The sequence below is a fragment of the Colletotrichum gloeosporioides genome (assembly GCF_011800055.1).
Source record: "Colletotrichum gloeosporioides strain Lc1 chromosome Unknown consensus_6, whole genome shotgun sequence".
Classification (NCBI taxonomy): Eukaryota; Fungi; Ascomycota; class Sordariomycetes; order Glomerellales; family Glomerellaceae; genus Colletotrichum; species Colletotrichum gloeosporioides.
Window position 1 is genome coordinate 497,106 of NW_025544651.1, and position 17,717 is coordinate 514,822.

Consider the following 17,717-nt stretch of genomic DNA (forward strand, 5'->3'; position numbering starts at 1 on the left):
CACAGGCGGAAACCGCTGAAGTGCTGCACTGCGACATGGAGGGAACGATATTGACGGCGACGGGCAATATAGACGGGGGATGCACCCAAACGAGCATCGCGGGCGGCGATTGACAGCGGCTCGGTGCATGCTAGCAACCAGTAGCCGGGATTGACAGCTGAATGGCTGCGTCCGTGGGGAAGCTGGCGACTGGGCTGGGCTGGGCTGGGCAGTCTCCAGCGTCGGGCTCGACGGCGGTTCGGCGATGTTGGGCAACGCAACCCGCAGGAGGAGGAGAACGCGCCCGCCAGCCGGCCACGAAGCCGTGATTCCAGATATGACGAAAAACGCGAGGGGTCGGTTGGGCAGCCGGTCATGAGAGGGCACTCCCGGATCCACCACCATTCATCCACCAGCCCTCCGGCTGGCGTGTAAATATCAGCGCAGCACGATCCAGACCAATCCCAGTCTGGGTCGGTCGGCGAATTCCCCCCCGGTGATGGAGGGTGATGAGATGATGGGCGGATAGAGTTTGAGTACCGGCATTCCATGATTGCCATTCAGAGCAGGTTGACAGGGGACGGCAGATGATGGGAGGGTAACGAGGAATGCCGGTGACTCTTCCAGAAGTCTGGCCGTCTCGTCTATCTCTTGTGATTTCTGTCGTTTTCCTAGCCCCTGGAATGACGATGATGGGCGAGGATCGTGGCCGAGCAAGACATGACCGAGCAGGGATTCAGTGTATTCCGGAGGTGTTCCGGCGACGCAGTGTCATTGCGTGGGTAATGCCTGGACGATGCTTGGGCGAGGGTCCTCGGGGCAATCGACGGTTGGGGGGAGGAGGCGCGATGTCAGATATGACGAAGCAGAAGGGCGGCGATGCCGTTGAGGCCGTAGCGTGCAAATCTCTGCGAGATGCGCGAGGGAGAAGGATGCGGGCGGCCAGGACTGCCATGTCGCGAAATGGGCCTCGACTGGATCGAAAGAGGAGTGTGAGGTCGAAGAAGAAGCAAAGGGTCGAGAAGAAAGTTTGGAGGTTCCAGATCGATGGGACTCGCAGCGCCCGGGTCGAAGGTCCCCTGTTCCGCAAGCCCTGCAGCCCTTGTTGCTGCAGCTGATGGTACGGTACTGCGGGACGCTGGGTGCTGATGCTGGTCGAGCAGCTGCATGTCGAGGCGGCCCCTGTTTGCTGCAAGGAAAGAAAGCCCAAGCGACCGGGATATGGGCGATGAAGAAACGACGGGAGGAATCGCTCGGTACCAAACAAACAAAAGAAGTGGAAAATATGACAAAGGGAGAGTGCGAAGTACGTGGAAGAGACGATGCGATGAGGCAGGGCAGTTGAGGAGGAAGGAAGCAAGCAAGCAAACACGATTCATCAATGCGACAGACCGGGGAAGGGGCGGGCGGAACGGGATCGGGGCCCCCCGCCTGCCTCACATCTCAGTGCTCACCTCGGCCGGGAAGGAAGGAAGGAAAGCGGGACACTGCACCGCACCTACCTGCCCAAGAAAATCAAGCAATCATTCACTCGCACCTGCCTTGTTCTGTTGTGCTCCTTCGCTCTGCCGCGGGAGTGCACCTGCCCGAACGAATAGTTTACCAGGCGCACCTACTTACCTTCCCTCGCAACACCAGGTGCACCTGCCCGGTGCTCCGTGCTCGCTCCTGCCTCCCCCCGTCCGATCAGCTTGATCCCGTCCCGGAAGGCGGTACGGTGGCGGCCTGGGATCGCCTCGCCCTTTCCTCTTTCCGGGTAGCGCAAGGCCGGCACATCGGCGCTCCGGGTCCCCGGGCACGTGGTCTCACCAATCACGGCCGAAGCAGACCTCCTCGCAGCAGAGGCAGGCACTTTCATGGCAAGGCACGAGGGTGCACCTGCCTCGGGCACATGATGAGCAGCAGCACAGGTGAACCCCTGGGCCGATCCATCCAGCAATTTATTGACCCAACAAATTCCCAAATTCCCGACTTCAACACCATCACCTCGGCCTTGGGTCCATCACAACTCACAACTCACCTCTCGCCCCTGCCCTGCCACTGCCCTGGCTTTCGTCGCATCTCACATTCGACGGCCCAGCTCGATGGAGCTGGCCTCTTTCCCGGAATCGCGGACGACGCCCAACCGGATGGGGGGGGCCTGAATCTTGCATCCGCATCCGCACCCGCACCCTAAGGTACGCGTCGATGACGATCGAGGATCTGGAGCAGCCTCATCCTGCACGCCCTCCCTGCTTCTCCCTCCTCTGCCCTGCCGGAAACCGAACCGCATCCCCCGTCCGCCGGGGAAAGAGGCAACCAGAAGCCGTCCGCCGTACCTGATCGCCTGGTCCCAGAAATCGTCGTCACAAAATGCACGATTCGCTCGTCCAAAGCCAAGTGTCTCTCTGGTCGTTGGCTACGTTCGCCTAGCTCTAAGAATAAGCAACGTTCTTTTCGACGAGTGATACGATTTCTCCCCCTCGTGTCACCTTACCCAGTTTATTTTTGGCCACACTCCCGCCCTCGAACCGTCTTCCTGAGCCAGCGCCCACCCCCATTCCTTTGCATCCTCCTCCTCGCCCGCCCGGCAGCGGCTGATACCCTGAGGAGCCAGCCGTCCAACGGCCACCTAACTGCCAAACACCATTAACTGGCCGTTATTAAGACAGTTGGCACGAACGAGTATCTTGGCCGTCTTATACTGAGCCATACTAATACTCAAGGATGGACGCTGTTCTCCATGTGGCGCCGTTTGATGGGACGAACGACGAGCGTTGAACCAGCCCGTCTTGCGGTCTCGTCTCATCCCGCGCTCCCACTCGAACACAACTTCATTCTTCAGCCATCTCATCTACACGCAACACGACAGGGTTCGATCTCGCATCTAGAAGCCTCCGAGGCAAGCCTGAGCGCTCGATCGTGAAAAATTTTCTAACGTGAGAGAAAATTTTCAGCGCCCAAAGAACTCATCGCCCCGAAACAGCCAGGCTGGGGAAAAAGAAAACGTCAACTCCAACACTGCGCTCAACCGAGGGAGAGAGCGCCAGGCACCCAAACAAAAACGACCACCACAAGACAAAAAAGTAACCAACGGTCAACCCTTTTCTTTCGTCACTTATACGAGGTCTCCAACAAGGGAAGCTCTCTAAAATCTGTCAAAAATTAAAGTTCCAAAATTCGAGAGAGGTATCTGTCTATCTGTACATCCAAAGCAAGGCGCGCGCCAACATGGGAAAAACGAACAATGTTCGAACAAGACCACCGCCCCGCCAACGCTTCATCCCTCGCAAGATCCCCGTCACGGAACTTTTCATCCTGTCTGACTCAATACTCAAATCATCGCAGCCTCAACTTCAGGCGACGTCACCGGTCGCAAACAGCTCCAGCTTGACCCTCTCCCTCTCGACACCCATGCCCTCGAGCGCATCTCTCACCTTGAGCATCCATTCCTTCGGCCCGCAGACAAAGTACTCGGTCCTCTTGTCCGCCAGGCCAAGCTCTTCGGTAGGCAGCTTTGCCAGATTGAGGTGCTCGTGGAAATCGTAATGGTGACCCTTCTGATCCCCCTCCTTGACCTCGTTCAGGAAGATGTGAGCGCTGACGTTCTCCTTTTGACGGGTCAGGTCCCGGACGTGCTTCGCAAAGACCAAGCTGGAGCTGTTCCGCGCCGTGTGCACCCACTTGACGGGCCTGTTTGGCGTCTTGCTCTCGGGGCTGAGCACGGTGTCCATGATGGCCATCAGCGGGGTGGCGCCGACGCCGGCGGACAGGAGAACCAGCGGCACGTCTGTCTTGTCGGCCTGTGTCACGTCGAGGAAGAACTCGCCCTGGGGATGCGACAGCTCAACCTCGTCGCCGACTTGGTAGTCCTTGTGCAGGATGTTCGAAATCAAGCCCGTGACCAGACCCTTGCCCTTGTCCTCCGCACTGCCGTCGAGTACCGTCGCCTCGCGCTTGACGCTGATGCGGTAGTACTCGCCCGTATGCGCGTCGCTGAGCGAGTACTGCCGGGGCTGAGTAATACCTCCCAGCTCGGGCACGGGGACCTGGAGAGAGATGTACTGGCCGGGCTTGAACTTGGGCAGCGGCAGCTTGCCGTCGACGGGCGCGAGGTAGAAGCTGGTGACAACGTCGGATTCATCGATGCGCCGGATGATCTTGAACTTGCGCCAGCTGGTCCACGAGCCCGCCTCGCTGTACATCTCGGCCTCGCGACCGATAAAGACCTGCGCAAGCTGCGCATACGCCGCGGTCCACGCGTCGGCGATCTCTGGCGTGAGCGCATCCCCCAACACCTCCCCGATTGCTTTCATCAAGTGGGTTCCAACGATGTCGTACTGCTCGGGGCGGATGTACAGAGAGGCATGCTTGTGGGCGATGCGCTCGACGGCGCCCTTGAGCTTCGGCAGGTCGTCAATGTACGTGGCGTAGGCCAGGACCGAGTTTGCGAGGGCGCGCGGCTGCTCGCCGTTGGCCTGGTTGCGCAGGCTGAAGACGTTCTTGAGCTCCGGGTGGGTGTCGATCATGTCCTTGTAGAACAGGGTGGTGATGGTCTCGCCGTGCACCTTGAGGACGGGTGCCGTCGACTTGACGATGTCGATTTGTTGTTGCGTGAGGCCCATTCTGACAGACGAGGTTGCAAAGCTTCGATCGATGATGGGTTGGTGGCGGACCAGGCGTGGCAGGAGACGAGACGTCTTGGAAAAGGCAGACATCTACCAGAGGTGTGTTGTGAGATAAGTGATGTATGATGATGAAGCCAGTGCTTCGGTCTGATGTTTCTTATCGTCCGTGTGTGTATGGAAGACGGCTGTCTGGAATCTGATGAGGGATGGTGACACACTCTATTTCCGTTTCATCGTTTCAAGCCGGGAAACTGGCTTTATATCATTAGGCGGAAATCCCATCGGCTTGCACGACTCATCACCATCCATCTTACGCATCTTACGATGGCAACCCCGTGGCCCCGAATTGACAAATATCAGAGCGCTCAGTGGTCCCGATCGAAAGCTCCACCTGCCCGCTCCGGAGACTAAACCGCGGAGGGTAGAATGGGCCAAGGTGCCGCGAGGAAACAGGGACCAAAAAACTGGATATTCCGTAACATCCTCTTGCCGTGGCCTGACATCGGACCGTCGTAGAGTTTGTGCATCTCCGCGGCGGTCGGGGCCGGGCCCACCCTTGTTCAGGCACGCCTCGTGGCGGCTTGACTCTGCGGAACGGCCGCCTGGAGGGACGCTTAGTGGGCTTCCGCTGGTGGGACGGATGGCCGTTGCATTCTGGATTTGGTGCCTTCGTCTGCTATCCCAAGGTATGAAGCGGTGATTTGGTCTGTACAGCGATGTTTATGCGCGGCAGTTGTGAAGACTTTGAAGCCTTGATGATCTACTGTGGGGATTCTGCGACTTCACATGCCATTCTGCAACGCTGCAATTCGTCATGCAAGATCTGACAGAACCCACGGCCGCTGCAGTCTGAGGTAAGAGTCCATGCACGATGGGAGACTAAACGCCAGCAGCCAAGGAAGTTTCACGGGAGAAATGGCGCCAGAATAATTTGAACTAGTGTCGGCCGCGGTCTTTGGAAGCTCTCACCAAGAGCTGCTGCATCGGCTGCCAGTAGATCTCGAGCGTTCTGTTACTCAAAGGGCGCGCGGCGGTGCGACGAAACCACCACATGGCACCCAGACACCCACGCGACCGAAGGATCACCAAGCTTCAGCTCCCTATTCAGGCCCGGCTTTCGCCTCCAGGACGTTGAACGAAATTGGTCTGTCTCTGACTCTCCCACATGTTGTTTCGAAAGTCTAAAACATTTGACAATTGTCGCACCGCCACTCCCGCCAGACACTTTCGGACAAGCCATCTTGTTGTGTATGTTCTACCCTGGTTATCTGTGCATGTGTGTACATACCTACCTGTGTGTTCCTGTAACGCCTGAAGGCAAAGACATTGATCACCTCCAATAAATTGAAACGGAATTCTCAGTTAAACATCCGCCTTTCGCTTCTTTCGCCTGCCCGCCCCCGGGCAGTTGGGCCGCCATCCTCTCGCACGTAAAAAGGTTCCGCGTTACCGAGGCGGGCGTGATATTCCCGCACAAAAAAACAACAAACGAGGGCTGAACTGGAACAGCATGGGAAAAAACCCTCCCCCCGAAGCACATGGCATCATTGCACATGTGTAGCCCATGGACAAGGTTCCCGGAGAAGCTTCATTCGTTTTCCTCGGGAGCAAAATGCGTCATTCCAAATCATCTTCATCATGGGGGATACCAAAAGACGTGAAAACTTTTTGCGGGCAACATGACAGCCGGTGGGATAGGACGACATTCCGCGCGCGAAGCATCCATCCGTCGATGACAGCGCAGCATAGCGGCCAGTCCCGCACCATCAGCCCTGGAAGCCGATCGCTGGGTCATAGTCCCACGGGCTGCAGCGCTGTTCCTGGATCGTCTCTGGAACCAAAACCCGTTTTCCGCCCCCTGCCACGCGCTCAACTGCGCCATAAACACACTGCTGCCGCTGACATAACGTCCCCCGCGGAAACGAGGAACTTTTCGGAACAGCGTGAGCCACGAGACCAGAATAGTGGTCTTGGGGGGGCTTACCTCATGCAAACATGCATCGTGGTCACGTTCCCCAGGTGAGAAAATGTCATCGCCCGGCCCGCCCCGGCTGGGAGACGTTCTCCGCGGAGCCAGGAATAGAAGTATGTAACGGGGCTTTTTATGGATTTTGCGAGCATGCCATTAGTTGCATGAGCTGCAGCTGGACCCTGCGAATGTACGCTAAGCCTTTGACGTGATGCTATGTGCAGTGGTTGTTGTAGCGCTGGCCGGTCCACAGACGTGGACGTGCTCCGGAGGGCGTGGCGGTCGATATCAAGACGAACGTTTAAGAAGCGAATGGGAAGGAAGAAGTTTCCAGACGGTATTTTTAATCGCCAGAGATGCCACGACCTGACATCCTCAGCTCCTCCACGCCCTCCGGTGGATCCGTGTGAGGATTGTGCGATCAACATGCTGAGGGTGCTCGGGTTGTGCGTTTGTTTCCTGGAGTATTTCATGTTGGACCACATCAAGGTCTTCTTCCACGGTATTGGGACGGATACGGAGTAGTTGAGTTATCTGTGTGATTCTGATTTGACTTAGAGAGAGTTATAACATCCGTCACTACCGCGGCTGTAATTTGAATATTTTCCTCTTATTCTGGATTGCGTGTACATGTATTTTATGTGCCTTGCCTTCATGAATCATGCTTCTGAAATCATCATACAAGTCAAATCAGAAGCTAAGCTGACAGTTCATAAACGGCATCATGATGTATTCCGCGAAGAAGTCCTGCAAACTCTCTAGAAACAAGCACACCGCCCTATCCATCATCCCAAACCCTCTAAACTCTCACGGCCTCGGCTCCCAATCCCAATACCCCTCCTCATCGCCTCCGCGCGCCCCCCTCCCGCGTCCTTCCATCGTCGTCCGGTTCTGACAGCTCGGACCGTAGTGATCCCCCCTCATACCAAACGGCCACATCGCAACGAAGCAGACCTCGTCCACCGCACAGCCAGGCCTGCACTTCTTCCACCCGCTCCAGTTGAGATACTCCTTCAACCCCTTCACCACCCCACGCGCTTTCTCGACCGCCTTCCCGAGCTCGGCCCCGGCCCCGTCGACGGCTTCGCTCATGGCCTCCGCCGAGAACGCAGCCTCAAGCTTCGGCGCGGCGTCAACTAATAAACCCCGAGCTGAGTAGAGATCTCCGCATATCCTCTGAAGAACAGTCTCGACAGCCGCGTGGATGAGGCCGTCCTCAACCGTCCACTCGTCCCTCACAACCTCGGCCGGCGCGAGATACTGCCTCACACACCTCTCCTTCGCATCCCCAACCATCCCCTTTACTTCCACGTCGTACTCATCTCTCGGGAACATCAGCCAGCTGTTCGTCACAACCAACACCTGGCTCACGAACCCGTCCTCATCAGCCTCATGCTCCCCCTCCTCCGCCAACGCCCCGATCCGGTCCGCGAACCTGCTCACCACCATATCAACCACGCCCTGCCACTCAACCACTCCCCCCTTATCCCCCATCGCATTCTCCCTCACCCGCTCCATCATCGCCTCCCTCACGCCCTCCTCCAACCTCCCCAGCCGCGGCATATCCTCTCTCGCCGGGTTACTCACATTCACAGGATACCACAACCCGCTCACCATGCCCCCGAACCCCACCCTCACCCGCCCGCCCCCGATGCCATCATACCTCTGCCCAACCGCCCGCGCCCACTCAAACATCGGCATGCCCCCGGCGCTCACCCAGTCCTCGCTCCACGGCCGCCGCAGCACGCTCACCAGGTCCAGCCCGTCGGTAAAGTCGCAGTAGATGCTCTCGAACCCAATCTCCATCCGAATCACCCCGTCCAGCCCCCACGACCTCACGAGCGCGCAAATGTCCCCCGCTCGCTCAAACTCGCCAAACTTGGGCTGGTCCACCACCCCGCGCAGCAAAAAGTCCTGCGTGTCAAGCGTGCCCATGTCCGTCTTGCCCGCCGCCATCCCGTCGATGTACAACAGCTTCAAGTCCCGGTTCGCGCGGTAGGTGTGGAAGTACCCCCTCATATTCTCCATCGGCGGCAGCGGCGGTCTCTCAGGCTTCTTCTCATCCCCATCCCGCAATCTCCTCTGCCCTCCCTCCTCCCCCTCCACCCCCAAAACTGTCGGCGGCTTCCCATTCCCAGGCTTTGAAGGCGGCCGTGGCGCAGGCCTCCCCCCGCCCCTCCAACTCCTCGCAAACCCCTCCGAGTGCTCCATCTCGAACGCAAGCCACTCGAACCCCTCGGGCGTCGAGTTCCCCCGCGCCCCGTGAAACAGCATCGTGCCCCGCGGCACCGTCGCGGGAATCACCGCCAGCCCGTTGTGGTGAATCGAGCTGCCCCACTGCCTCATCGCTGAGTGCACCGCGTTGAAGATATGCGCTGCATTTTCGCGTGCATGGTGCGCGCTCGGGCCGAACTTTGACGGCGCCGGAGGTTGCGCTGGTGCCGGCGCCGAGGCCGATGCCGATACCGCCGGCGATAGGTTGAGTGCCAGGATGGCAGTTGCTGAAAGCCGCACCATCTTCGTTGTCCTGTATCGCGCAAGATGGGAATGAAGCGACGTTGAATAAAGCAGAACAATCAAAAGAAACAGAAACAAAACAGGAAAACGGCGTTGGGAAACGTCAGATTACGTCCTTGGGCTTATCTATCAGTCCGGAGGATCAGCCTAGCAAAAAGGACCCTGGACGCGTGGCGTCCCACGAGTGACTGATTCGCGGTGAGACTCGAGATGTTGCGCAATCCGAGGGCCGACCGGGGGCGCGAGTGGACTCGTCGGAAACCGGCCGGCGGGCTGTCACCTGCTGCAGCCTGGGATCACCCTGGCTGGATCCTGCAGACGGCCAGACCCTTTGTTTGCTCCTGCGAAGGTTCAGAACTTGTGGAAAATCATCGCTGGGAAGGATTAGCCGCAGCCTGAATAGGTACAGCCCAGCTTCCTAAATGGGTGTGGTGAGGTTTCCGGCATGGTCAGCTTCAACCGGGCGCTAGTCTTGTGCCGTCGACGTTCAACGGCCAGAGCCACAGCACCATCCCCAACGCCACCCGGACTCGAAACACCAACAGGTGGTAGGTAAAACGAAGTGGGGAAATCGATTGAGACTGCCTATCTTCCCTGTGCCAGAACGACTACATTTACTAAGCTACTCGACCAAGGAGGGTAGTAGAAGGAGTGAAAGGAATAGAGGGACGACGACGACGACGAACGACAATAACCGATGACAATGATAGATGAGGACGGTAGACGATGACGATAGATGAGGATGGGCGACTATGATGGATGAGAATGATGGATGAGGGCGGTGAACAACGATGATGGACGACGACGGTGGCCGACGACGATGGACGACGACGATGGACGACGACGGCAATCAGGACGACGATAACGAATTGTTTGGGCACAGACAATGAATCTACTCTAGAATCATCTCGCAGTCTAACAGGTCCCAAACACTTTTCCTTGATAAGAATCATCAACTGTAAAGCATTGCTTCGTCACACATGTTCCTAAAATACCCACTTCACTGGCCGTTCTGACCGTTCTGACCGTTCTCGCCGTTGCTCTTGCCAGAAACAACCGGGATGTCCTTCTTCTGCGTAAAGTGACGCGGCAGACGGTTCTCTCCGTCCCTGTACGGCTTGCCGGCCTCCTCTCTGGCCATGTCGTTGACCCATTTCTCGCCGCCGCGCAGGCCGGGCTTAACACCGACCTCGGCCCACTTCGCAGCCAAGTAGAACCAACCCAAGGCATTGCCGACCGTGCCGACCTCGTCGCTGACACCGTTCTCGGCTTCGTAGCTCATCTTTCTGTGCAGCTCATCGTCCGTGAAGAGGTCCACAAGGTGGCCGGCGACTGCCTTGTAGTCACCGGGCTCGACGAGGTAGCCGTTGACCTTGTCCTTGACCTGCAGGGGAATGCCGCCAGCCAGAGTCGCAATGACGGGACGGCCCGCGTGAAGGGCCTCCGAGACCTTGACCTCGAAGCCCTCGCGGGTGGACAGCTGGAGAACAACGTGGGCATTCGCAAGAACTGTGTTGATCAGCTGGTCATTGGGCTCAAGGCGCATAATGCTGCAGTCCTTGATGAGATGAGGGTAATGCTTCTCGACCTGGGCCATGGTCTGGTCGTAGATCAGGCTGGCATCGGGGTCATCAACTGAACCGTTGCCGCAGACAACGAGCTGAGGGATGTCAGTGACGCCCTTCTGCTCCATGATACGACGGAACTCGGCATAGGAGTCAATGACGGTAGGAATGCCCTTGGACGGGTCGAAGCGGGCAACCTGAACAATGTACTTGCGGGCAGGCCACTCGAGCTCTGTCATGCGCTGGTTGCGGCAGGCATTGTTATAGATGTGGCCGTAGTAGCCAGTATCCCATTTATTGAGAGGTTTGTTCAGACCATCAAGCCAATCAGTGGTGGCTGGGAAGTAGACAACCTTCTCCCGCGGTACGTTGTGCGGGACGAAGATGGGAATCGGATGGCTGATGAACATGTCGGCATACTGGATGTTGCTCCACAAGAAGTTCCAGATGTCCTCCTGAGGGGACCCGGCCTTGGAAGTCAGGTCGCTGCGGATCTGAATGTGGGATCGGTAGAGAACGGGTCGGTCTGGGGTAATCTTCTTGATAAGAGGAATCAAGCCGGGCATTTGCGGGTCATCAATCTGTGCGAGCACACCAGTCAGTCAAGGTTCAGACCCGAAGCTTCGGCGCCCTGTCAAGTCGCGGGGCAAACCCGAACGCAGAGCTCCTGTGGGGATGATCCCACTTCCAGTGCACCACGGAGGGGTAGCTCAGGGAGTGGGGGGGTATGGAATTGGAGATGGGCGCGGGGGAGGGGATGGTTTGGAGAACTCACCATGACAACGTCGGCACCGCCCTCTTCAGGAGGACGCAGGGGACCGCCCTCGGACAGCCAGTAGCGGTTGGCGTTGTCCGTGATCCAGTCAATGATGGACTGCTTCTCTTCGTCTGAGATGCGCTGATCAGGATGGCTGACACCTTGGAGGATGTTGTGAATGTTCTTGGTGACCCTGAACACGCCAGGCCTCGGCTTGGGGACTGGGTATGATGTCAGTTTCATACGATTTTTGACAGCTCAACCGACTTGTCTCAAGGCGGAAAAACGTACCATACCAAGTCAGGTCGACGCCAATGAGACGCGCAAACCGGACGAGAGCGTGCCGCATCAAGGCCACGCCACCTCCCTGGGGAGTGCTGCTGAAGAAAGCAACCTTGATCTTGTTCTCGCGAAGCTTCTTGGCATAGTGCATGGTGGCATCCCATGTTGCCGACCCGCACGTGTCCTTGTGGTTTTGAATGGTGTTGAGCTGGACGCGGAAGCCCGCATCAGTCTGGACGATACCCCGGAAGCCGACCTGGAGAAGAGGGACGAGAGAAGGGCCAAAGTTCCTGGGGGTGGGCTGTCAGTGACGGGATCCACTGGATGTGCGACCGGGGTAGATGCAGGATGGGCGACTTACATGATGCACTTGCGGGCCATGGAATCAGCCTGCTCATCGACTCGCTTGATGTCCCAGAAGCTCTGCTCCTTGTGTTCGTCGTCGGGGCGGAGGACAACGGGGACAATGTCAAGGTCGAGCCAGAGGCGGGAGCATAGGGTAGGGCTCATGTACTTGAGAGTGGTGGGGAGACCTGCACCGATGAACTTGGAGAAGTTCTCGTGCTCATAGCCCTCGAGGGTGTTGATCACGTAGTCTGCAATGGCATCGTTGCCCGTCTGTGTCTGGTCATCGAGATTGATATGCTTGACGGTGAAGTCAATGAGGTAGACGGTATCGTGGATGGCAAGAGCGACGACGGCCGTGTGAGAGTCTGAGAAGACGGCCGAGATACCACAGTAGAGGGTCTATATCTGTGAGTGATATGGAAAAGAACTTGATTGTGGGATTCTTACTGTCAAAGCTGGACCAAAGGCATTGCCCTGCTCGTGCATGGTGCTCATCTGCCTCTTGCGGTGGGCCGAGGTGCCCAGCGAGAACTGGCGACCCGGCTGCTTGTGGTCGGTTGGCATGATTGCGACGGTCGTATTGCTCTGTGTGTATTCAAATGAGGCCAATTGAGTGGTGAAGAGGTGAGTATATCAGCAGTGGCGTCTCTGAAAGCCTTTCGTAGAGCTGATAGCAGTGGTGATGGAGGAAGAATGGAAGCAAGCTGGAGACCTAGAAGAGGAGCAAGCTGGGTTTTGTGTCCCAAACTGCCCTGGCTGCCGAGTCAAGGACGACGGGAGTAGGGGACACAGGGGGCACAGGGGAGCAGGCAGGCTAATACGGACGCCGGTGTGAGGTCAGGAACACGCGAGGCCGCAAAGGAGGCGAGTGGCTGGCTGCCTCAGGAAGTGACGATGGGTGGTAGGGAACGGGAAACCACCACGAGTCGATCCTGCCGTGCCTGATTACTGGACAGGCAGGAACCATAGCAGAAGAAAGTACCAGGCCGCAAAAACGATTGTAGGGGAGGAGCTCCTTGCCCGGCCGGTGGTGTAGCTACTACCGGGCGAGATACGTACCGGGGTAGCGCCACGGACGGGTACCGGTAAAAGAGGGGCCGGCCGTGAACGGCGGGTGGGCGGGGCACCGTGACATGGAAGCCCCCCACTTCAGCTTTTACAACTGAACATCGGGCAAGGTCACACTGAGGTCAGACTACTTTCTACCAACGACCCTTGGTCAATTCCTTGAGATGGAAAATGAAACGAGTAGATAACACGGGCAGGCGAGAAAGACTAGAGCAATGGAGGAAAGTCCATCCATCCTGCAATCATGCCGTTGGGCTCTAAGCCGGAAGCCACGGTTGCACAGCGTGGTCCCTGGCCTAACGGTTCCCCAAACTACAGCCGTTAATGCATCGTTCAGATACCCAGCTCCTTCCATATGTGCCAGGCTAAACATGGCTTCGAAGGAGCTCTCGTTGGGGAACTTCAAACCGTTTCTCCGCCCTTCTCAGCTCTACTGTGAGACATGAAAGCTGCATTTCCCCTCTCTTCCCCTCCATTAGATGCGTCGGTGTCACCACCTGCAACGGCCCCGCCAGCTTGCCTTAGTGTCCCGCCACAGCGTAGCTTACCGTTCACTGTGCATCTGGGTGTTTTCCATTCTGCCTCATGCCAAATCCTTCTCCGTCTGTCGTGAGCTTCAACTTCAGCCACGAACACCTTGAATTTCTCAAGCATCATGTCCTACCAAGCAATCATACTCAATTCCAAATCTCCCCGCTTGTCTCACGACCCTGTGTTCAACATGCGGTGTATCGGATACCCGACCTTACATCCGACGCACCCCGTCGGACTCGTTCCCCCAATGTTATCAGTATCCCAATATTGTCACCATGCCCGTCAGAGCACCACGCTTGCTTTCTTTCAACATAAGTGGCCTCGGTCACCCACAATGGAATTGTCGGTGAGCATGCAGTCTCTTCTAGATGCAATGCTACTCGATCCTTACAGCCGTTGGGGATGGTGGGAACGTCCTGGCAGCAGTCCCTACTGGCCCGTCATTCATCGTCCACCCTCCACCTCGAGGATGCGACTCCATGAGAACCAGGCGGTCGGTGACTACTGCTCAGGTCCTTCATACCCATCTCAACCTGTGCCATGCTGAATCTTACCTGGACGGCGCAATGCGGCTGCCGGCAGCCCCCTCGAGCCCACCATCTCTTTTTCAGGCCAGATTGATGACCACCACACGAATATGTCAGGGCCTGCGTGGCGGCACCGGCATCGAATGCTCCTCGAGAATACGATATCACAAAATACGACAAGCAGCATCATGAACTCGGCTCCGCGCCTGACCTGCAGGCCGTCTGAGAGAGCTTCTTCCCGACCGGGAAGGTCAACTATCAGTCAAGACTGTCCCAAGTTCTCTGAACACACCGAGGTGGAGAATGAATTGACATGCATGTCATGTTAAGGTCAAACTGGAGCTATACCCCGGGTCTAGCTTTGGTACCTAGCCTCGCCAGCATCTATCTTGGTTCAAATCCCTCCGCGACGACACCAGCAGCTCTCGGGCTGCGGTGCAACGTGGTTCTCGGAAGCAGGCACTTCACTGTGGGGGCCCTGGGCTTCCAGGGCCATGCAGGGCAAACCCTTGCTTGCTTCTGTTGGTCGCTCATCAATCTGCAAACATGATTACACGCAAGCTGCTGGGCATCTCGAGTGGCTGATCAACTGACATTAGCCCACTCGCCTAGTTGTCTCCCGCCTCTTAAATGAAGGATAGTTTCTCATGCCCACTTCCACCCTCCAGGCTCCTGAGCAGCTTCTTTCTCTCCATCCCCAATTCTACCCCAATCTGTGGATTCGTGCTACGGCTAACAGTGGACTTTGCAGTAAGAACCCTGCTGTAAGATTCGAACACAATCAACCCCGCAATGCCGCCACGACTCCTGGTGATGAACCACTGTGCCACTGCGGCCTTCTGGCGACCAGGTACACCTGTGGCAAACGCCGCGATGAGAGGCCCAGTAATATGAGCATCACCAATCAGCGATGGAACCATGCCTGACAGAGAATTCGGAAGAGTCGCTCGGAAAGCCGCAAGCACCGGGGCGCTTTGAAAAGAGTAAATGCCACTATCAGCGCGGGACCTTTGGTCACAGCATCATACGATGCCCGTGCATCAACACGACTGGTCACCTTTCTGCATGACCTTCCCCGGTTTTCTCAGATCATTTCGTACAACCGTATAATTCTTGGCTTCGTTCATCGGCTCTTGCTTCTTTAGTCCCATTGGCTCGTTAGGCTACTGGCGTTTTCCAAACCGTCTCGCCGCGGTGTGGCGCATGCTGGTTGAAATGCCATGGTGCGTCGTCTGTGGGATTGAGTTTTCGGCGTTACGAACATAGATGGTCTCTCCATCAGGACAACGCAGCCCGCACCTTTTCATCTCACCCGGAAGAACAATGAGGCACAATATTGAAGACTTGCACTGAGAAGAAGAAGAAACGAAATTCAGAGTGCTCTCATACATGAAAAGTTTATCTTCTGGCTGAACTTAGTCGAGGAACAGGTATATAAGGCGTATATAACGCAAGACCATAGACTCGACTTTGGGACTCACCTTCATCCACCGCCAAATCGTTCCTCGACACGACCGACGTCCTAAACCTTCACACGCATTCATCAAAGTCGGCATGATGAATTCGCTCCAACATGCCGTCATTCCAGACGGCAACCAGCGACTCGCTCCTGCAAGACCCTTTTCACGCCCTTGCCTTCGGAAGTTCTTTTCGAAATGATCGATGCGATATTTAAATGCAACGGTCCCCTGTCATGGAAGGATGTCCTGGCATTCGTGACGTCGACACCGGAGATACAGCTCGTCTTTCGCGAATACCGAACTATGTTCCTCCGCCGTCATCTCTCGGGAACACCCAAAAACCTCGGTAGTCCGTCCGACTTCGTCGCGCGCTACACAGATGGACGCGACACATCTCAATACTCCAAGATTCACGGGAGATGGTTTTGGAACATTTGCAAACCGTTGTCACAAGTTTATGCTCTTGTGGATCTCCCTGGAGATATCAGAACGCGTCTGGGATTGGAAGATTGGCACTGCAGTCCCAGGAACAAAAACGAGTTTGTCGCGTTATTTTCCACTACGCCCTCGTGGAACCCGAAGGCGCTCATTGACTACGACCACCATGCCGCCTTGTGGCGAAAACGTCCAGCCCCCTCCAGAAAGAATGCCGACGAAATTTCGTTTCTCAGGAGACTCACAATGCCAGAGCTCGAAGCACTGGAAGATGTTTGGCACTGGCTTGGGTTCTTCTACGTCCGCATCATAGTAGACGAGGGCTTACATCATTTAGCAAGAGGCCAAGACGGAACCTACACCGCTAGAGCTGAGAACTTCTATTTTGCCATTCACTGGCTGTGTGAGCGGGGACTAGAGCTGTTGTGCAGGGTCATCGGCGCCCCGCCTGAGGGCCGGAGGGAGGTTTTGCGAGACGCCATAAACGTGGCCTACCAGATAAGATACGACCGGGGCTACCCATTCTATCGAAAGTTCGTTTTGAATGAAGGAATATGGTCAGAGATATTTCATCGAATGCGTTTTACGGCAGGTGCAGGCGCTGAGGAGGAGTTGAAGAAACACAAAAGATACCTTGAGCTTTGGCATCGGCAATGGAGCGCTGCTTGCGAGCCGGGCGAGCTGCGCCGTCATCTGACTATCGCTCAGGCGCAAATGTTGCTTGTAAACCATGGTGTAAGTGCAGACGAGCTTACTGATGCTGAGCTGAGTGCGTTCCTGCTCAACCCGGCTCCGGCTGCGGCCAGGAGACAAAGGTCCATTGGCACTTACGCCAGTCATAACGCGACAGCGGGAGAGGAGTCCTGAATACATTCAAATGTGTTACCGACCACTAGTTCCATGGGTAAGGTATAAGAACATCTCTGTCCATGCGCTGTATCATCGATGGCGAGCCTCTCTTGTCTGTAGTCCTTGCCGTCAGGCTGCCATATCTTCTCCAGAACCCCCCGCCTGCACTTGATGTGCCTCGGCAGGACGTGCGAGATCTCACGGCCATCTTAGTTGCCGCCGGCGGTCCGGATCCGACACGGACGGCCCCACCTGTGCGGAGCTGCAGCTGGGCCCCAGGCGCCGAAGCAACGGGGCTTACTCGGATTGCATAGTATGTAAAACAATGAGAGCAGAACAAATAGAACTTCACAGTTTCTGGAGAGCGAATCGAGGTCTTGTTACAAGTCCCATGGAGAAGCGATCTCAAGCTCCGCTTGACCACGGTGGTCGAAAGCCTGGGTGGCATAAGTGACAAAACGTTTGGCCGTGGACTTATCCATGTAGCCAAATATTTGAGAGTGAGCTTCATAATCAAGTACGGCAAGTGAACCGATTCAATTGCAGAGACGGCCTGCATCTCGATTTCTCAGCAGTGCATCTGACCTCGCTACAGATGCCGGGTTAGGTCTCCTGCAGCGGGATCGCAGCATCCGATGCCTGGGATGCCGACACAATACTCACTACCGACTTCTCGGGTCCAGATCCATCTTCATCGCTCACAATTCGCATTTGATAAATTCCCAGCTATTAATGCTGCGGTCAATAGTAACTAATCCACACATTCAGATGTACCTGACGGCTTACAATCCCACCCAAGTCAAGACCAAGAGCGCCCGGG

The 17,717-nt window shown here is 56.5% G+C and overlaps 4 protein-coding genes across 4 annotated transcripts; 1 reads left to right on the top strand and 3 right to left on the bottom strand.

Moving 5' to 3' along the window:
* Positions 1-3,314: 3,314 nt before the first annotated feature.
* GCG54_00014549 (Flavohemoprotein) lies at positions 3,315-4,583 on the bottom strand (the record flags this gene model as incomplete). The annotated part of the gene is made up of 1 exon (XM_045414377.1): positions 3,315-4,583. The coding sequence occupies one exon, from the start codon at positions 4,581-4,583 to the stop codon at positions 3,315-3,317; it is 1,269 nt and encodes a 422-aa protein (XP_045270955.1).
* A 2,779-nt stretch (positions 4,584-7,362) lies between these two features.
* On the bottom strand, positions 7,363-9,072 carry GCG54_00014550 (uncharacterized protein; the record flags this gene model as incomplete). The annotated part of the gene is made up of 1 exon (XM_045414378.1): positions 7,363-9,072. One exon carries the CDS (start codon positions 9,070-9,072, stop codon positions 7,363-7,365), a length of 1,710 nt encoding a protein of 569 aa, XP_045270956.1.
* Positions 9,073-10,072: 1,000 nt separating this feature from the next.
* On the bottom strand, positions 10,073-12,588 carry GCG54_00014551 (Trehalose phosphorylase; the record flags this gene model as incomplete). Its single annotated transcript, XM_045414379.1, has 5 exons — positions 10,073-11,218; positions 11,413-11,615; positions 11,686-11,966; positions 12,038-12,423; positions 12,472-12,588. The coding sequence occupies 5 exons, from the start codon at positions 12,586-12,588 to the stop codon at positions 10,073-10,075; spliced, it is 2,133 nt and encodes a 710-aa protein (XP_045270957.1).
* Positions 12,589-15,808: 3,220 nt separating this feature from the next.
* GCG54_00014552 (uncharacterized protein) lies at positions 15,809-16,915 on the top strand (the record flags this gene model as incomplete). Its single annotated transcript, XM_045414380.1, has 1 exon — positions 15,809-16,915. The coding sequence occupies one exon, from the start codon at positions 15,809-15,811 to the stop codon at positions 16,913-16,915; it is 1,107 nt and encodes a 368-aa protein (XP_045270958.1).
* Positions 16,916-17,717: the final 802 nt, after the last annotated feature.